Source organism: Histomonas meleagridis (assembly GCF_020186115.1).
Source record: "Histomonas meleagridis strain 2922-C6/04-10x chromosome Unknown scaffold_168, whole genome shotgun sequence".
NCBI lineage: Eukaryota > Parabasalia > Tritrichomonadida > Dientamoebidae > Histomonas > Histomonas meleagridis.
In genome coordinates, this window is record NW_027150930.1 from 137002 (window position 1) to 159398 (window position 22397).

Genomic DNA, 22397 nt, shown 5'->3' on the forward strand with positions numbered 1-22397 from the left:
GATGGAAGAATAACAGTTGTTGGTGACGTGTCTGGAAATATTTCATTCTTTACAATTAATGATCAATATCAATTTTTGAAAATTGGTGAAAAATCACTCTTCAAAAATCCTGTAAAATCTATTTTCATAGATGTAAAGGAAATGAAAATTTGGGTCACTGATGGAAGATTTGGATATTCGATCGAAGTTCAACTTTTCTACGAGAAATCTTACGCAATTCGGTGCAAATATTGCTGCGCTAAAATGGAGTTCCGATGTAACTTCTGTAATGCACCAATTTGCTCTAATTGCGCGCGTGGTAACTTTTGCCCATCTTGTTCGGATATCATTCATCTTCGCTCATTTGGCATAAGTTAATTATGCTGAATAAACTTTTTGTTCGTATCACTAAAAATTATGTGTTACAATTATTTTTTCTTTGTTTTTTAATTAATATTCGAGAGAATTACATTTGTTTTATTATTAAGGAAAATTTATCACAATGAAAATGATGAAATAATAAAAAATATTTAACTCAGTAAAAAAAAATATAGAAAATGGTTTTCATGAAAGAAATAAAGAAAGTAAAACATACTAAAAATTTTATTTAAGAAACTTAAATAAAGCAGCGACAATAACGCGCGTATTCGTTTTCATCGAAACAATCTTCGTCGATTTCTTCAAAAAAGAAAGGATTTGGAAGCGGACATTCTGATGGCACTGAAGGATTTGTAGGTATTACTGTATGTGGATTTCTTTTTTCTTCAATATAATTATCAATTTCTTTTAAATCTTGAATCATATCATTGTAATTAGATGGGGAAAGCTCACAATTATTCATTCCCATATCTGCTATTTTGCAGAATTCTTTCAAGTTTTCATCAGATGATAAAAATAAAAGATTTAACTGAAGTAATTCATTAATTTCAAACTCATTAAAAACCCTTGGAAGCATTTCTACTAGATTTTGAAATTCATTGTTATTTAAAATTTGATTTTTAAACTGTTCAAAGTTTTGATTCTGATAGTTAATTGGTTTTTGATGAGTAAGATATAAAACACTTCCATTATGTATTCCGCATAGATCTACATGGTCTTGATCTTGAAGAATTTGCCCTTGGAATACAAGATTTTGTGATTTTGGTGCTACATCTAATTGTTCGAAAATCATGTGTTTGATATCTTTGATTGATGTTTCATGTGGAATATCAAGTTGAATGCTGATTCCTGAAATATCTTTCACATGAACCTTCATCAACCAAATGTTTTGGGAATAGGAATTCTGAAGTTTATTTAATCTTCTCCGATCAAAACCGCTTTAGCACACTTTTTTGTAACGCAATCAAAAAAATGATCAACAACCGTCGGAATAGCTTTTTTGAATTGTTTATCAATGACGATTAAACTTCAGTGAATACCAAATTTATTCAACAGTTATTTTTTGTTTTTTATTTTGAATAATGATATTGGGCAAACGGTCTCTTATTAAGTTACACTTAATCCCATCATTAGTGGCCCCCTACCAATTTTGTTCTATTTTTTTGCCCAAAAAACATTTAGTTCTTCTAAATATAATTTGTAATGAAATCAGCACAAACTAAAATACAAATTACAAAAGTATTTTAATTAATTTCAGTTAAGTGCCTTCTGGGTCTTGTTGTCACTCCGTTCATATGTAGTATGATTGCTCAAACGTTGAGTTGAATTCGTTGTAAGGGTTACTTAGATCATCAACGCTATTATACGGGTTTTCGAATGTTTTTTGTGCAGGCTGAGTGATAACAGACGGATTATTTACTGGTGGAACAGCTTCAGCGGCCTGTGGCATTGCGTGGTATTCCTCATTTATCAAAGAATTCTGCAATTGTTCACTGCGTTGCACCATTTTACGTTTCCTACGATAAACAACAAATACCACAATGATAATAATAACTATGATAACAACAAGAGAAACAACGACAGCAATCGTTGTACTTGAAGAAGAAACTTTGGGGTATATTGTTGATTCATTACATTCTTGTATATCCTTTATAATATAAAGTGATCCGAATTTATCTCCGTAATATGAATCAGATACAATTACATGTGTTGCTTTAATTCCATAAAATGCATCAGAATAAATATAAACTGAAGAACTTCCATAATAATAAATGCAATTTAATGATTTGCAATCATAAAATGCACTTGATCCTATTGTATTTACCTTCCTAAGATTAAGTGTGAGAAGTGACGTACATTTATAGAATGCATATGAATTAATTGTAGTTAATTTATTTCCAAATGCAATTGTTTCTAGTGATGTACATTCTGAAAATGCATACGAGCCAAGTTCAGTAAGTCTTTCTAGTGTAGAAATACTTTTCAAATTCGAACAGTATCTAAACGCTGAATTTCCAATTTTAGTAATTCCTTTTTTAAATACAATTGAAACTAATGTTGTAAATGATTTATATGCATTATCTCCAATTGACCATAAACCACAAAATGTAAGATACTTTATGGAAGTACCTGAAAATACACTTGTTGTGAAACCACTTTATACCGTCATTAACAACAAAAGTAGTTAATGATGAACATCCATAAAATGCATAATCGCCAAGTGTTTTGGTTGTGTTTGGAAGTATAACTTCTGAAATACTTTCACAATATTCAAATGCATATCGTCCAATCGTTTCAAGTCCTTCTGGTAAATCAATTTGTAATAATTTTTCACAATATGCAAATGCATATGAATCAATTAAAGTTAAATTATTTCCAAATGTAACTGTTCGTAATGACTTACATTTATAGAATGCATATTCATCAATTGTAGTTGCATTATCCAATGCAATTGTTTCTAGTGATGTACATTCCGCAAATGCATATGAATCAATTAAAGTTAAATTATTTCCAAATGTAACTGTTCGTAATGACTTACATTTATAGAATGCATATTCATCAATTGTAGTTAAATTATTTCCAAATGTAATTGATTCTAGTGATGTACATTCTGAAAATGCATACGAGCCAAGTTCAGTAAGTCTTTCTAGTGTAGAAATACTTTTCAAATTCGAACAGTATCTAAACGCTGAATTTCCAATTTTAGTAATTCCTTTTTTAAATACAATTGAAACTAATGTTGTAAATGATTTATATGCATTATCTCCAATTGACCATAAACCACAAAATGTAAGATACTTTATGGAAGTACCTGAAAATACACTTGTTGTGAAACCACTTATACCGTCATTAACAACAAAAGTAGTTAATGATGAACATCCATAAAATGCATAATCGCCAAGTGTTTTGGTTGTGTTTGGAAGTATAACTTCTGAAATACTTTCACAATATTCAAATGCATATCGTCCAATCGTTTCAAGTCCTTCTGGTAAATCAATTTGTAATAATTTTTCACAATATGCAAATGCATATGAATCAATTAAAGTTAAATTATTTCCAAATGTAACTGTTCGTAATGACTTACATTTATAGAATGCATATTCATCAATTGTAGTTGCATTATCCAATGCAATTGTTTCTAGTGATGTACATTCCGCAAATGCATATGAATCAATTAAAGTTAAATTATTTCCAAATGTAACTGTTCGTAATGACTTACATTTATAGAATGCATATTCATCAATTGTAGTTAAATTATTTCCAAATGCAATTGTTTCTAGTGATGTACATTCTGAAAATGCATATGATCCAAGTTCAGTAAGTCTTTCTAGTGTAGAAATACTTTTCAAATTCGAACAGTATCTAAACGCTGAATTTCCAATTTTAGTAATTCCTTTTTTAAATACAATTGAAACTAATGTTGTAAATGATTTATATGCATTATCTCCAATTGACCATAAACCACAAAATGTAAGATACTTTATGGAAGTACCTGAAAATACACTTGTTGTGAAACCACTTATACCGTCATTAACAACAAAAGTAGTTAATGATGAACATCCATAAAATGCATAATCGCCAAGTGTTTTGGTTGTGTTTGGAAGTATAACTTCTGAAATACTTTCACAATATTCAAATGCATATCGTCCAATCGTTTTAAGTCCTTCTGGTAAATCAATTTGTAATAATTTTTCACAATATGCAAATGCATATGAATCAATTAAAGTTAAATTATTTCCAAATGTAACTGTTCGTAATGACTTACATTTATAGAATGCATATTCATCAATTGTAGTTGCATTATCCAATGCAATTGTTTCTAGTGATGTACATTCCGCAAATGCATACGAGCCAAGTTCAGTAAGTCTTTCTAGTGTAGAAATACTTTTCAAATTCGAACAGTATCTAAACGCTGAATTTCCAATTTTAGTAAACTTATACCATCATTAACAACAAAAGTAGTTAATGATGAACATCCATAAAATGCATAATCGCCAAGTGTTTTGGTTGTGTTTGGAAGTATAACTTCTGAAATACTTTCACAATATTCAAATGCATATCGTCCAATCGTTTCAAGTCCTTCTGGTAAATCAATTTGTAATAATTTTTCACAATATGCAAATGCATATGAATCAATTAAAGTTAAATTATTTCCAAATGTAACTGTTCGTAATGACGTACATTTATAGAATGCATATTCATCAATTGTAGTTGCATTATCCAATGCAATTGTTTCTAGTGATGTACATTCTGAAAATGCATACGATTTAATTGATGGAATAATTTCAAAGAAAGTTACACTTCTTAATGAAGAACATGATGCAAATGTATATATTGAAATGTATTCCAAACTTTTCATAAATGTAACTGTTGTTAAACTTTTGCAATTCTGAAATATTTTATAACCAAAATTATAAACACTTGGTTTAATTATTACATTTCTTAAACCTGTGCATTGATAAAACGCTTCATTACCTATTTCGTTCACTTGATTTGGTATACATATATCGTATATATTTTCACATTCATAAAATGATTGTTGTTGAATTGTTTTAAGAGTTTCTGGTAATGTAATATTCGTTAATTTCGTGCATTGATAAAATGCTTTCGAATAAATTGTTATAATATTTTTATTGAACAAAAATGTTTCCAAATTTGAACAGCCTGAAAATGAAGAAGATCCAATTTCTTCAACTTTTTCACCAAGAATAACTTTAGTTAAAGATGTACACCCTAAAAATGCATTATTTGAAATGGTTATAAGTAAATCAGGAATTACAATCGACTTCAACTTTACACAATCTGAAAATGCATTCGAAGATAATCTAGATAATTCTTTCCCGAGATTAACTGTTTCTAATGAAGAACAATCACTAAATGCTGATGCACCAATAGTAACAATGCTTTCTGGTAAATCAATAGAAACTAAACTGGTACATTCATAAAATGCGCTTGATTCAATTATATTCAATGAATTATTCCCACTAAAAATAACACTGGTTAATTGCTTGCATTGGTAAAAAACATCACTTTCAATAGTATTGACTTTCTCTGGAATTGTAATTTTGCTTAATGAAGAACATCCGTAAAATGCTCTGTTACTAATATATGTTGCACTAGAACTAAGTGTGACTGATTCAAGAGAGGTACATCCTTCAAAAAGATATCTTGGAATGCTTTGAATATTACCACTAAGTGTGGCAGTTTCTAAACGACTGCATCCTTCGAAAGCACATGGGCCAAGTGAATCAACAGCATCAGGAAGAGTAATTTCTTTAAGGCAAGAACATGAGACAAATGCATAATCACCAATCGTTTTCAAACTTTTACCACTGGAAAAGATTATTGTTTCTAAAAGGGGACATGATTCAAAAGCATTATAATTAATTAGATTTACTGTATCACCAAATGTAATCTTACTTAAAATAGGCCACCACCTAAATGCATATGGCCCAATTATATTTACACCTTGCCCAATAATAAGATATTTTACAGTATTTTTTAATGAAGAATATGTACTTAAATCAACACTGGGCACATCTGTAATTTCTAGTGTTTCATTGCAGTGAATAATATTAAGAAATATTGCTGAAAGAAAGAAGAAACTCAGCATTTTAGATTTTGAGCGTTGGTCATTTCACAAAATGTAAACTATTTAAATCAGTTACGGAAAAACCACAAACGGTTATTTTAATTAAAATTGTATGAAAGAAAAATCACAACATGTTTGACCTTAAATCATGGCTTGAATTAAAACCTTAAGTGACAAATTGCCTTTTTTATATTAAAGTTCAGACACTTTTTTTGTTTCAGAACTTTTCATGTTAAAATAGGGAATTGTTTAAATAAATATTCATTTCTTCAAGGATTTTATCTTCTTTGCTACCTTTCCGCCAACTTTAATGACTTTATCAATTTTTCCTTCTGAGCTGGAACTTGATGATTCTTCTTCGTCTTTAGCGGACTCTCCTTTTTGGCGCTGTTCTTTTATCGCCTTGTCTTCTATTTCCAAGATGTCTTCAATCGTCATTTTGTACCATTGTTTCATAGAAGCAATAACTTTCCTATTAGCATTGGTAAAAATCTTAAAATACGCAACTTTGGATACGAACTTATCAATGACCTTTTGAGCAGCTGGCCATTTAATTTCAAATCGAACAACTTTAACACATAATGTCATGGGGCCATCGTAGTTTTTAACCCATTTGGGGATCTTCTTTGGATTAGGTTTACCTTTAGTGTCAATTGGTGTGTTAATATTGGCTTCTGGGCAGACAAAATTTTGAATGTTGTCTTCGGGAGAATCTAGTTCAATTGGCTCATTAAAGACGTCTAAATAAATGACTTTACGATTCTTAAGCTCTTTCTTATCTAAATTTAATAAATTATCTGGCGCTTTCATGCCACGAGAAAATTCAAGATGTTGTGACTCAATAGAAAGCTTAAATTTGTCTTTTAATCCAGGGACTGAATATTCAGTGTAGAAGTGTGGATAAGCATTATATGACTTTTCATGAAAATGTAGATATTTGTTTGGAACAAACAAACTGATTTGTAGAGGTAGCTTAGATTTTATGTCATATACTTTTTCGGTGTATTGACCTTTTTCTCCATTTTTATTATATGGTTCATTTTTTAGAATCTCGATTCCTTCATCGAGCTGTTTTTCGGCTTCCAAATAGAGAAAATTCATATATCGATTCCCAATTGCATATTTATAGTAATCAACAGGTACCACAATCCTGAATTCGAGGATCTGCATTGGAAAATGAAGTTAGACCCTTGAAGTTTGTTTCTTTGTTGGTAAAAACACCTTTGATTTGATTGAAAAAGTTGATTAACCACAATTTACGGTGGGAATTTGAATGGATCAATGTCATATGACGGCAATTTTTCTGAGATTAATTTCCTGTAGTCCTCTCAAATAACCCGCTTTCCTTAAAAATACTGTCAATTTCTGAACGGTCACTAAAAGTCATTTTTGGAATAATACATATCCGATATTTATGGTGATTTTCAATAATTTCTTATGAATTTTGATTGAACATAACTTGTTGAATAATATTTAAATTTATAAATTTCGCACACAGTTTTTATTTTTTTTTTATTAATCAAAAAATTTTTGATTAAAATGTTATTATTTAAAGCCTCACACAAACATTAGTCTCTCGAAATAATAGATAATTTGTTAAACTATTTGATTTATAATATTTAAATATATAATTCAATTGAATACCGAAGATTTATACAAATTGTTGATGTTATTATACGCTATTGTATTTTCTTATGTTGCTTAATTGCACAATACATTTCAGAATGCGATTTCAAAAATTGATTAGCCAATTGTGTTGCAATTTTAACATTATATGCTAAGCTATGCATAAGATATTCTTAGCATAAGAAATATATAAATAAACATCACATTCATTTTTATTATTATTTATTTTTTATAGCAAAATCCGTCACCTCCTGAAAAATGCTTAAAATCTCGAATTTTTACTAAAAGCATATTATCTTCATGATGATTTATCATATCATTTTTCTATTTATATTTTGTTCTCGCATAAATATAACAACTGATTTAATGCATTTCAAAAGAGAGCAAAGTTTAAACGAATCAAATTGTATAATTTGATGTTTTTTGTTATTGTAATTATTATTTACCAAATCATAAACCTCATATCTTCGTGTATTAAAAAATAAAGGATAGTAATACAGAAACTTAAAATTTTTCAAACATAACTTTTAATTCATTGCAAAGGAATTATTTTATTAAACAATTTTACTCTTAATCTTTTTCAATAAATATTTCAGAGGCGACCTTGAACGAATGCATTACCCTGCATTGAGACAAATTAATTTATTTATCATTGGAACTTGATAAATTTATTGATTTTCATTTCTTTTTGTTAACAAGCCATTAAGGGCATGTGTGCAGATTTACTAAATGTGAACTTGATCAAGAAATTCCGACTAAATTAACATATTTTTGTTCTTTCTGTTTTTTTTAGTATTAGCTGTAAAATATTGAAAAAGTTTTCAAACCCATCAGTTTAAGCCTGGTCATGGAATCCAATTTTGTTGGAAAAAATGCAGCTCAAGAATTTCATGATAAAATGGAAACACTTTTATCTATCAAGGACATAATTTCTAATATAAATAAAGAAAATATTGATCAATCTGCAAAATCAATTATTAACAAATTTGATAATACTTATCCAATATTTTTTAATACATTTATCACTCAAATAATATATATTATTATTATCACCAGAATGAATGAATTTGATATCTATATCGTTTTTCTTAAAGAAATTGAAATTTTGGAAAAAGACATTAAAAAATTCAATGAAGCGAATATTCTCAATATATTTACACGTTTTCTTATGAACAAATGCACACAAGAATCATATTATCTTCTTGAAAAATTAGTTGTAAATAATTTACTCCCTCCAACAAGTGTACGAAATACACTTAATCTTTATTTTGCGCATTATATGTCAAAACAAGAAATTAAGAAATCGGGTTATAATGAATTCAAGCGGAGATTCGAGAAAAATTATGAAGAACTTTCAAAGAATGATTGGGAGCTTCATAAACAATATGTTAAAGAGGGAGTTAATCCAAATGAAATTGCGAAGATAATTCGAAATGATGAAATAGAAAAACTTCAAGAAATGTCATCACAAAATAATTTTAATTTTGATCGAATAATAAAACCATCACTTTATGAAAGATGTGATTTTATTAATAAAGAAAATGTTTCATTAATTGATTATGCAGCATTTTTTGGCTCAGTTAAATGCTTTAAATATTTACTTATGAATGGTGCAAATGTAGAAAACACAGGTAAATATGCAATTGCAGGTGGAAACATTGAAATTATTCATTTATGTGAACAAAATCATTCATCATTTGAAAAACCATATAAAACAGCAATAAAATTTCACCGAAATGATATCTTTCATTATCTTTATGAAAATAAAATTGAAGAAATCGATTCTTTAGAAAATTTAGGAAAGAAATGTATTTTATATCATAACTATGAAATTTTTATGTTTTTACTTGAAGAAGGAATGGAAATTGATGATGAAATTATTAATGCATCAGCAACAATAGAAAATATATATCTCACAAAATATTTTCTTGAAACTCACCAAATTCCAGAAAACATTTTAGCTTATTCCGGAAATGTTGAATATGTTAAATATATTTTAGAGCAAGAAGGAATTGATATCAATGGTAAAGATATTTATATGTTTTATTTGATGTTTACCTGATTAATTTAATATTTCGATCTAACATTTGGAAATTATTTGATTTATTTCTGACAGCACTTATGTATGCATCATGTAATGATGATATAGAAGTGGTTCAATTACTTCTTAAACAAGAAGGAATTGATATCAATGCTCAAAATTTTTATTTGTTTTGTTTAATGTTTGCTGTATTAATTTGATGTTTCAAGACTAATTCTGGAAATTATTAAAAATATTTGGTACAGCACTTACTGATGCATCTTCAATTGGTAATATACAAATAGTTAAACTACTTCTTGAACAAGAAGGAATTGATATCAATGCCAAAGATATTTATTGGTATTATTTAATATTTGTTTTAATAATTTTATGTTTTTAAAACAATGTTGAAAATTGTTTATATTATTTTGGACGGCACTTATTTGGGCATCTGAAGGTGGTTTTATAGAAATTGTTGAATTACTTCTTAAACAAAAAGGAATTGATATTAATGCTAAAGATATTTATTTGTTTTCTTTGATATTTATTTTAATAATTTCTTATTTCAAAATAATATTTGGAAATTATTTAAAATATTTAAAACAGCGCTTATGTGGGCATCTTCAAAGAAACATACAGATATAGTTAAATTACTTCTTGAACAAAAAGAAATTGATATTAATGCTAAAAATATTCATTTATTTTGTTTGATGTGTGTTTTATCAATTCTTAGTTTAAAAAAAATATTTGGGAATTATTTAAATTATTTTATACAGCACTTATGTATGCATCTCAACATGGTTTCATAGAAATAGTAAAATTACTTCTTGAACAAGTAGGAATTGATATTAATGCAAAAGATATTTATTTGTTTTATTTAATATTTATTTTAATAATTTTATATTTCAAAATAATATTTGGAAATTATTTCAATTATTTAATACAGCACTTATGTTAGCATCTGAAAAAGGTCATACAGAAATAGTTAAATTACTTCTTGAACAAGAAGGAATTGATATTAATGCTAAAGATAATATTTATTTTAATAATTTTATATTTCAAAATAATATTTGGAAATTATTTAAATTATTTGATACAGCACTTATTGAAGCATCCACACATGATTATACAGAAATGGTAAAATTTCTTCAAGATTATAAATAGTTATTGTTAAAGCTCTGAAATTCCTCAAATTTCACTTTCATTTGGGTTCAGTACGATCAAATTTTTAACAAAAAATGAAAATTATTAAAAGCACTTTTTACATATCTATTTTATTAATTTGCTGCGCATAATCGCGGAATTCCAGTTTGATTCTCCATATAATAATGAATTGCATCGTTATTACAATTAAAAACTACTCTAGAAGCAGAAAGTCCTGGTTCAATACTGCATTGTTGATGGAAGAAAACAACTTTACAAACAGGCGCATGGAAAAACCTACACTTTAAATATTTGTCTTTCTTAAACTCCGGGCATTTTCTTAGAGCCCCAATATTATTACTCTTAAGTATAGATAAATCGCTCCATGTTAAACTGTGCCCCAAAAAATGTTCATCTGTTGCATCTTCCAGCTCAATGCCCAAATATTCAAGGAACCTATTATGGAATACATCTTCAAAATAATTACATGTTGTAATAACCTTTTCATAATACGGTAACATTAGCTCAACAGCCTTTCTAGAATACAAAAAACCAGAGCCTCCTTGCAAATACTTGTTATTCTTTTGTATACAATTTCCAAGTATTACCGGTTTCGTTAAAGGATCATATTTTGATTCAAGGTTTTTGAAATAATCCTCAACGAGCTTTACATTAATAAAAGAATCATCAACACCTCTATAGATCCACCGATAATTTGTCTCATGGAAAAAATAAGAAAGAGCAAAATATGACTTTGAAAAGAGATCTATGTCTTTGTAGTAATCTTGGTTTCGATCTTTTGGAAGAAAGTTTAGATAATATTCTGGTGAATAAAGATTTAAAATTTTGTTTTTTTGTGTTTTATTGGAATTTGGCTCAAGACTTGTTATGTTCTCTTTATATAAGTTGATGTAAATAGCTTTATATCCCTGAATGTTGTTTAAATCTGATACAAAATAATCATTTGTAATATGTGGTCTACAATTGTTTAGGGTAGTCAATATTATAAAAAGCACATCTTCAGTACTATTCTTTCTTGATACGGTAAGGATTTCAATTTTTGGCTCTTCAATTGGTATAAGAAGATATCTGATTATTATTAAAAATGAAAGAATTAAAAGTAAAGATATCTTTTCTGTCTTATATTTTGGAGAAGGTAGCATTTAATTATAATTTTTTGACCTCGTGTTATGAGCTGAAAATTTTTTTGAGAGAAACATTCAAAAACTCATTTGACGATCTAGTGTCTCGAACACCATTGAAAAGATGTGGTTAAACTGAATATTAAATTGGTCTCTACTTCATTAGAGTACATAGATGTCCTTTTAAACGAAAAAATTATGTGATAGAAAAAAGCTCAGAATTCTCCAGACAATCGTCGTAGAATTTTGAGTGTAGACGTCATCAAATTTAAGAATAAATCTGACAGAAATCAATATAACGTATCGGAACTAATCCAATTCAAATAATTGCGGATTACGATTTCAAAAAGATATTTTCTCTTTCAATTTTATCAGCTGATATATTGTTCAAATTAATTTGTCTATGGTTCATGGAATAGTACGTTACTGACACTTTCTATGTTTGTGTTGGGCGAAAATAAATGAATGAAATTGTACAATATAGAAAATTTTATGTTCAATCTGAGCCCATCATTTTTTGTAAAAAAAAAGACTTATTCTGTTAATCAAAGAGGAGCTTTATATCATATACCATATTCATTTAATCTTCATCCGCGCATGCCGCAGAAATAGCCACTTTTTGAAATATTTACATTTCCAAATTCAATGTGTTGACAAACGATATAATTTTCTATGTGACGATTTTATTTTCTGTTGAAAAAAGTGATAGTTGTCATTGAATTTACTCATCGTATTTATGAAAAATATGATATGTGATATGAAAACCGATTAATTGCTCAATGGAAAAGTACCATAGTTCCACACAACCCAGCTACAAAGAAAATCTCCAAATATTACAATCCCTTGAAAAAATTATTTTTAATTTAAATGAAACTAATATCAACGAATCAGCTGAGTCTTCCTTCAGTTACTTTTTTAAAGATTTCTCATATTCATTCAATTTCATTGTTTGCAGTATTGCTTATTCATTTTTTTTGGTTAAAGGTCTTGATAAAGTTTGTTTCGAATATTTAAAAATACTTGAAACAGTAGAAAATGAACGCATAAAAGATAATAATAATAAAATATTCACTATTTTTGCAAAGTTTCTCCTATCTATTAATACCCAAGAATCGAATTATCTTCTTGAGAAAATTGATAATGAATTACTTTATGAAAATATAGAAGTTTCACAAATGAATGAAGAACTATCAAAGAATGATTGGGAGTTTCATAAGCACTTAATTAAAGAAGGCTATAATCCAAATGAAATCTCAAGAATAATTCGAAATGATGAAATAGAAAAACTTCAAGAAATATCATCGCAAAATAATTTTGATTTTAATCAAAGAATTGAAAAATCAATTTATGAAAGATGTTCATTTCTTGCCAAAGAAAATGTTACATTAATTGAATATGCATCATTTTTTGGGTCAATCAAATGTTTTAAATTTTTGCTTATAAATGGTGCTAAATTATATAATTCAGGGAAATTTGCAGTTGCAAGCGGAAATCTTGAAATCATTCATTTGTGTAAACAAAATCATTCAAAATTTAGTGATACATATGTTGCGGCAATTAAATTTCATAGAAATGATATCTTTCATTATCTTTACGAAAATAAATTTGCAAAAATTTCTAATTTAGAAAATTTGGGAATCGAATGTATTTTATCTAATAATTATGAAATATTATCATTTTTACAAGAAAAGAGAATGAAAATCAGTGAAAATATTATTAACGAATCAATAAAAAGCGGGAATTTATTTCTTGTTCAATATTATCTTGAAAAATTTCCAAAAAAATCAATTAAATTTAAAGCTACATCATTTTGTGGAAATAAAGAACTTTTTAATTATCTTGTTAATAATCAATTTATTGATACCAATATTAAATTTATTTATTAAATTCATTCGATTTTTAATAATATGATTTAATGTTTTAAATATATATTTGATATTTCTTCGAATTTTTTGAAACATCATTTGTTCTAAACTGTGCTCAAAATGGTTATGCCGAAATCTTTAAAATATTACTTGAGCAAGATGGAATTAATGTTAATGCTAAATGTATTTATATTTTATATTTAGAATTTGTTTTAATGATTTTATATTTCATAATAATATTTGGAAATTATTTAAATTATTTGAGACTGCACTTATGTTTGCATCTGAAAATGGTCACACAGAAATAGTTAAATTACTTCTTGAACAGAAAAAAATTGATATTAATGCTAAAGATGTTTTTTGATTTAATTAGATTTTGGTATAAATAATTTTTGGTTTTGAAATAATATTTAAAAATTATTTAAATCTCTTCGGACAGCACTTATTTTGGCATCCAAAAATGGTCACGCAGAAATAGTTAAATTACTTCTTGAACAAGTTGAGATTGATATTAATGCTAAGGAAATTTATTTACTTTGTTTAGCATTCGCTTTGATAATTTTTTCATGTTTTAAAAAATCATTTGGAAATTATTTAATTTATTTGAAACATCACTTATTTGTGCATCTAAAAATGGTCACATAGAAGTAGTTAAATTACTTCTTGAACAAGAAGGAATTGACATTAATGATAAAGATATTTATATGTTTTATTTGATCTTAATTTTAATAATTTTTTATTTCAAAAAAATACTTGAAAATTATTCAAATTATTTCAAACAGCACTTATAATCGCATCAGATCATAATCATATGGAAATAGTTAAATTACTTCTGGAACAAGAAGGAATTGATGTTAATGTTAAAGATATTTATTCTTTTCATGTAAAATATGTTTTGATGATTTTGGATCTCAAAGTAATATTTGGAAATTATTTTAAAAATTTTATACAGCACTTATTTACTTATCTTCAAATGGTCATACTGAAATGGTTGAATTAATACTTAAACAAGAAGGAATCGATGTCAATGCTGAAAATATTTATTTGTTTTGTTTGATATTTATTTTGATACATTAAAATTTTGAGATAATATTTGGAAATCATTTAAATTATTTGATACAGCACTTATTTTGGCATCTAAATATGGTCATACAGAAATAGTTAAACTGCTTCTAGAACATAATAACTTGTCATAAGTTGTAACAACTCAACTTTAGGTCATTTTATTTATAATTACTTAATAAAATCCTTAATCTTATCAAGTTCCTTTATGCCTTTTCAATCTCATTTTCTTGATTGTTTTTGCTCGCAACAAGAAAACAAAATGATTATCTTTCAAAACAAAGTGTGAAAACTTGAAATTTTTGTTTAATGGAACAGATGAAATAAAAACCTATAATGCATTATCAATGAAGAAATCTATTTGTGTTATTAGCTATAATGAATTTAACAAGGAATTTAAAATTTCAAGAAAAAAATCACGTAAAATAAATAAATTAATTGTAAATTTAATTTTTAAATTTAATGATTCATGTGTTCAGCAGACGTTTAGACTAAGCAAAAACCGTTTACTCACCAAAAGTGACAAGGTTATGACCAATGATTAACGAAGAACGTGCTTTCCAAGCAACTCAAAATATAAAAGTTTACGATACATGGGAGTCAATGAACCTTAAACCAGAGTTACTTGATGCTATTCTTAAATTAGGATGGACCAAACCTTCACCTGTTCAATCACGTGCAATTATTCCAATATCACAAGGAAAATCTATGGTGCTTCAATCTCAAAATGGTACTGGAAAAACAGCAACATTTTCAATTGGTTCATTACAAAGACTCAAACTTACATCAAAATTCACAGAATTAATTGTGATTTCACCAACACGAGAACTTGCACTTCAAAGTGAAAACACATTAAAATCACTTGGCGCTCAAACTCGTTCATGTATTGGTGGAAATTCACTTGGTGAAGATGTCAAAGCATTGAAGAAAGGAATTCATTGTGTTTCTGGAACTCCAGGGCGAATCCTTCAGCTTCTCAGAGAGCACAACATCGATTACAACAAAGTCAAAATTGTTGTATTAGATGAAGCCGATGAAATGCTTACATCTTTTAAGCGCACAATAACAGACATTTTAACAGTTCTCCAGCCAGCCAAGCCACAAATTGTAGTAGTTACAGCCACAGTTAGTGAGGATGTAATTGAGCTGTACACAGGATTCTTACCACGAGGACTAAATCTCTTAGTTCCGCGCGATGAGCTCTCTCTTTCTAATGTTAACCAGTACATTGTTCGCTCCGCCGAAGAGTTCAAGTTCGATGCGCTAATTGATTTGTATCAGAGCGTTGCAATCGAGAGGGCGGTTATATTCGTCAATACTCGCGACAAGGGAACATGGCTCAAGAACCAAATGGTTTCTAGCGGATTTACTGTGAGTTTAGCACATGGTCAATTGTCTATGGAAGAAAGAGAACAAATAACAGCAGACTTTAGAAACGGAGAAACAAGAGTTTTAATAGCAACAGATGTATGGGCGCGCGGTATAGACGTACGAAATGTTACACTTGTGATTAACTTTGATATCCCAACACAATGCGAAACATATTTACATAGAATTGGAAGAAGTGGTCGATTCGGTCGAAAAGGAATTGCAATTACGTTTTGCGCTGGAAGTGGCGATGAAAAGAAAATACAAAAAATACAGAAATATTATGATTCGGTAATACAGCCACTTCCGTCTGATTTAGATTCATTATTTTTCTGATTGTGTAATAAAATTATATATAACTTTGCATAATTTCTCTTCAAAGCAAAAATGATAACAGCACAACCGTTTAAATTTATGGCACTTTTTGTTGGCGTTTTCTATGAATTTTGTTGTTTTTTGAATGGGATTCTGGATTATTTGAATGCTTTGAACAGACATCGTTTTTATAACGGAGTCAATGGAATATTTGTGTTGATAATTATCGTAATCATTTGAAAAAGTGGAAATACGGTATTAAATATTTAATCAGATAGAAATTTCTATGTAAACAAATTCTGTGTGATCCCACAAAAAGTTTCGATGGATATCGGCGTCACATTCATGTTCCAAATTGCTTTTGCGGTTCTTTGCTTATCTGCAAGCGACACAGTTGGTCATGCTAAAAGCTTTATAGTTAATGCAAACTATATAAATTTTGCAATCGATGAAAAAGGTCAACAATATACTACCAAATTATATCTCGATGATAAATTCGAAAAAACTTTGGACATACGTTGTGCTATTAACAACGATTCAATATCGTATGAACTTCCTTTGGATGTTTCGAAATGGAAGGGAAGAAAACTTACTATTGTTGCTGTTGGTCTTCCTGATAACACTTCATTTATGGAAAGGCTTTATGAAAGTGAAACATTTCAAGTTCCTTACGATGAACAATATCGTTCAGGATATCATTTCACACCAAAATATGGTTGGATGAATGATCCAAACGGAATGTTTTATTACAACGGGTATTACCACTACCATCACCAAGCTAATTTATATGCAGCTGTTTGGGGTAATATGGAATGGGCGCATGCTATTTCAAAAGATCTATATAATTGGGAATACTTGCCTGTTTCACTTGAACGTGATGACCTTGGCCAAATTTTCTCTGGTAGTTCCATTGTTGATACAAAAGGTGTTTCCGGGTTTGGTCAAAATGCTATTCTTTCATTCTATACATCAGCTGGTGATTACCAGCAGCAAAGTATGGCTTATAGTCAAGACGGTGGTTACACTTGGACTAAATATATTGGCAATCCAATTATTCCAAATATTTATTCCAATGTCCCAGATTTTAGAGATCCTAAAGTTATTGAATACTCACCTGGTAAATTTGTCATTCTCATTGCTGCTGGTCAACATATTGAATTTTGGGGATCAGATAATTTAATCAATTGGACTCACTTAAGTGACTTTGGTGAAGGATATGGAGAACACAGTGGAGTTTGGGAATGTCCTGATCTTCTTTATTTCCCAGAAATTAAGAAACACGTAATTCTCCTTAATATCAATCCTGGCGGATATTCAGGTGGTTCTGCATGCCAGTACTTTGTTGGTACATTCGATGGAACAAAGTTCACATGTGAACAATCACCACAAGACGTTCGTTGGGTTGATTATGGAAAAGATGCATATGCTATTGTCACTTTTTCGGGGGACCCCAATAACCGTAACATTGGAATCGCATGGATGAACAATTGGCAGTATGCAGACAAGATCCCATCGACAATTTTCAGAGGATACTGTAGTATTCCACGTTTATTTGGGTTAAAAGAAGTTAATGGGAAACTTACATTAACGAATTTACCAATTGAAGAAACGAAATCACTTCGATTAAGGAATAATTCATATGAAAACATTAAAATTGAAAAAGGAAATTATACAATACCAGAAAAAATCACCGAATTGTCTGAAATTTCAGTTGGTGTTACATCGAATACAAATAATTTTATCTTAAGACTTTCAAATGAAGTTGAACAATACGTAGATATCACATTAAATACAGCAACTGGACAATATATTATGGATCGAAACCATAGTACCAGTTCTACATTTTCAAATGATTTCAATTCATCAACATATTGTAATGTATCTGTTCAAGATAAATACGAATTTACATTGTTCATCGATAAGTCGTCTGTTGAGTTCTTCTCCAGCGATGGAATATGTGCAATTACAAATCTGATATTTCCAGATAAACCATTAAATCAAATTATGGTTATATCTGACGACAACTCAACTGTGGTCAATGTGAATGTTTGGGAGTTAAATAAGACAATGAATAACATCGATGCTGAAGTTCCGATTCCACCGCCAGCCAACAAAAGCGGACTGTCCAAAGAGGCTATCATCGCAATATCAGTTGTGGCAGCTGTTGTCGTGGTCGGATTAATCATTGGCGTCGTTGTGGTGCTAAAGAGGAAGAAAAGTTACGGACAACTGAGTACATCACTTAATGTAAATTAAAGTAAAAATTAATTGGATTTACTTTGGAATATGAAAGGAGAAATTATTAATGCGAATGTGCGTTTTTGAGATCTCGAAATACAATGGCGAGCAAATACCATTAAATTATAATAATTTGAGCTTAGTTAAAATCAAATCTACAAATTGGATGGTCAGGAACTTATAACTTATTAAGGAAGTATTGCTTAAAGAAGTTCATGAAAGACATAAAAAATGAACTGACAGTTTTATTGAAAAAAATTGAATGCTTTATTTCCCCAAGAAGTATTCCTTAAAGAAGTTTCCAAGACTTATGGATTGACTCATTTTTTGACTTCACCGTAAAAATATGATGTCCTTAACATGTTATAGTTTAACGCATAGTGTAGGCGTGGATTGTCGGATGTTGGTTTTGGTTTTGTAAAATTTTTATTATCGTATTTGCCCAAACCGTAACCGCAAACCCAAAAAAACCATTTGTCAAACAAAAACTGTCAGGCAATCAGCACAAAACCTTTTTGTCTTGCACATCATTTTCTTTTGGTATGAAATGTAGGACGCAACATGTTCGATAAGCCTAATACAAGTGAATCTAATTTGTACTTTATCATGTTTGTATACTTCTAATTTCAAGCAATTTTCTTTATAACACATGATCTGTTTTCATTAAAAACACAATTAAAATGCCTTAAGTGAAAAAACACGCCAAATTAGTAAAAGATGTTTGATCAGATAATATGAAAATTTGATTGAAGCATATTAATACTGTAAAAAATTATCTTTGGAATTCAAGGGGTTTTCTTTACCCAAGCGCTTCGTTATAAGTCTTCATTATAAAAAATGTAATATTTTTGGCTTTTTTAGTTTTCATTCACCCAAAACTGACAGTCAGCTTCGAAGCATAATTCACCAGAAAAAACCATCGTTTTATACTTAATTTTTCATAAAGATGATTTTTATATACAGAATTTTTCTTAAAACTGAATTTGTTAAAATTGTATATAAATTTCAAACAATTCAATGTCTTGGCCGTTGGTAGTAAAACTAACGGTATATTTTATATGGAATTTTCAGCGAAGCATTTTTTATGACATCGATCACATTCAAAAAGTATATTTACTTTTTCTAAAGAGCTTTTTGTTGTGCTCAGAATATCAAATGGAGCAAGCCCAGGTCCAATATCTACGACAACTACTCAGAAATATGCAAGGCTCACTTGTAGACTTAGCTTATTCTTGTGAGGTCAAATTTGGCAAAGCAGAAGAAGTTAAAAGTCTTGTGGTCCAAATCTCAAATACATTACGTGCGATATTATCAACTTCAGACCCTGAATCAAAACTACAAATAGCAAAGGACTTTTTCACTAATCAATTCCCAAAGATTAAAAAGCTTAAAATGATTTTGGGATGTAAAATTGAAAAAGATGTCCATTTCATCTACGACGATTTCAGTAAACTAATGATTGACGAAGCTCAAGCTCAAGGATTTGATGTTAGCAACAAAGAGTCTTTAACAGAAAAATTGGTTCCGCTTCAAGTTTTGAAACAACCTTTTGCAGATGTATCTGGTGAACCTTTCGATGCAAAATCTTTCATGGCTTCATTCCAAAGGGTATCAAAAGATGTGCTTCACCCATTTTTCGAACGAGTATTTCATTATCAAGCATATTTTCGATATCTTAAATACCTCAAAGAAATGATCGCCTATGAATGTGAGCTCAAAGGCAACAAGCCTCCATCAGTTTCAGCCTCCACAAACGCAGTTCGAAAGCCTCAACAGTTAAAAACAAATTTGCTTCCATTACAAGCAAAATCCAAAGAACCAAAGCTAGGCGAACAGAAGTCTCCAATAATACGGTCCGGCGGACTTCTTAAAATCGAGTCTCCATCATTATGTCAAAATACAGATAATAAAACACCGTCTCATCAAGGTGTATTATCCTTAGATGGAATCTTCCCTCAACATCGACGTACTCGTTCCAGCACCGGAAATATATCAAATCTTCCAATTCCACCAAAATTAGCAGATTATGATCTTAAAATACAGAAACTTGAAGCAGACAAAAAGCTTCTTCAAGACAAAAACGATACTATTGAAACCCTCTACAGACAGAAATCTCTTCTTTTACAGAAGGAGATTCAAATTCTTCGTGAAAATTGCGAAATATTATTACACCAAAAAGACGAAATGCAGAAATATTATGAACAACATATCTCTGCACTTATGAAAGAGCTTAAATATCTACAGATAGAAAATACAAATCTCAAAGAAAAAGCACAATCAATTCAACCAGGCTCAGCATTACTTAAGAACATGATTTCGCATCCTATTATACAATAATAACTGTCAACTCTTTCCATAACTAAATGTTTTTTGTTCTCTGCAACGTTATTTTTTGTGTTTGTAAATATTTTACGACCTTCAAAAAGTTGGCTAAATTGTGAAAGCAATTTTTTTTATTCAATTTAGGTGGACCTGTTAGAGAGAAATATTAATATTCAACCGATTGTTGAATCAAATTTATAGCTTGGCGGTATAATCCTTTTTTGCAAGTTAAATACCATCGGTTCGACTCCGATTGTACAATATTCTCAAATTTCTGAGGTTTATTTTGAATGGAATTTTAATTCTTTTCTTTCTGTATCTCTAGATATAAATGGTTTTAGGAAATAAAAAATAATTTCCCCATATCCTCATTTATGATATTACTTTTTGTCATATTAAAATTTCGATTATATATAATATAGAATGAGAATGACTGGATCTTTTTTTTTAAATTGAACCACAAACGCAAAAATGAATCTACAATAAAAAATTATAAAGCTATTAAAAAAAAATCGACCAAATGCTAAGACAATACTTGAAATATTTCATTCTAAAAAATGATTGTCTGATCATTTGTATATAACCAAATAAGCAACAAATAAGTATCCATTAACTCAAAATAATTACTTTTTAATATTAAAGTCCAACTTTATCATTTTTTTTATATCAATTCTAATTTCAAATTTATTATCCATAACATTGTTTATTGAACAAATTGATTGAATTAATAATAGGTTGGAAAGATTATTCAATCTTTTAAATGATTCTGTAAATATTTTTCAATAAGTAATTCGATTTAAATTTCGAAAAAATACATTCAACTCTTTCTGTATTCAAATAAGTTATAGGAATGCCTTTTAAAGTTACATCCAATGGCAACCAATGTTGTCTATAATTAATTTTATTACTTAATAGTTCTTTTCCAGATGAATTTTCCATGTTATTCATTTAATTTGTCAAATATTCTATAAAGCTTTCACAATGTTGTATATTATTTTTCATTTGGAAAAAGAAATCCATTAATTCGTTGTTGTGGAGAGATTCAAGATTTCTTTGGATGTGTACTAAGCAAAGTCCAATAATTGCTTTGTGGAAAATATTATGTGCCGCATTGAATTGGACCATATATCTATCCATAACAATTAAACGAATTGTTTTTTGTGTAAATTGTTTAATATCATTCATAAATAATTCAAACGAATTTTCTGTTTTATCTGAAAAAAACCATATGAAACAATTTGAGAATGGTCATCAGGATCAATCGTAACTATTGCAATTATAATATTATAAATGTTCGTACATTGTGTATCATCGATATTAATTACATCATTCCAATGATTTGTGTA

The 22397-nt window shown here is 28.8% G+C and overlaps 4 protein-coding genes across 4 annotated transcripts; 3 read left to right on the top strand and 1 right to left on the bottom strand.

Moving 5' to 3' along the window:
• Positions 1-6211: 6211 nt before the first annotated feature.
• GO595_010042 (Phosphatidylinositol transfer protein) lies at positions 6212-7120 on the bottom strand (the record flags this gene model as incomplete). Its single annotated transcript, XM_067912677.1, has 1 exon — positions 6212-7120. One exon carries the CDS (start codon positions 7118-7120, stop codon positions 6212-6214), a length of 909 nt encoding a protein of 302 aa, XP_067769815.1.
• An 8225-nt stretch (positions 7121-15345) lies between these two features.
• On the top strand, positions 15346-16512 carry GO595_010043 (ATP-dependent RNA helicase FAL1; the record flags this gene model as incomplete). The annotated part of the gene is made up of 1 exon (XM_067912678.1): positions 15346-16512. One exon carries the CDS (start codon positions 15346-15348, stop codon positions 16510-16512), a length of 1167 nt encoding a protein of 388 aa, XP_067769816.1.
• Positions 16513-16836: 324 nt separating this feature from the next.
• GO595_010044 (DUF4980 domain-containing protein) lies at positions 16837-18747 on the top strand (the record flags this gene model as incomplete). The annotated part of the gene is made up of 1 exon (XM_067912679.1): positions 16837-18747. One exon carries the CDS (start codon positions 16837-16839, stop codon positions 18745-18747), a length of 1911 nt encoding a protein of 636 aa, XP_067769817.1.
• Positions 18748-19929: 1182 nt separating this feature from the next.
• On the top strand, positions 19930-21066 carry GO595_010045 (uncharacterized protein; the record flags this gene model as incomplete). The annotated part of the gene is made up of 1 exon (XM_067912681.1): positions 19930-21066. One exon carries the CDS (start codon positions 19930-19932, stop codon positions 21064-21066), a length of 1137 nt encoding a protein of 378 aa, XP_067769818.1.
• Positions 21067-22397: the final 1331 nt, after the last annotated feature.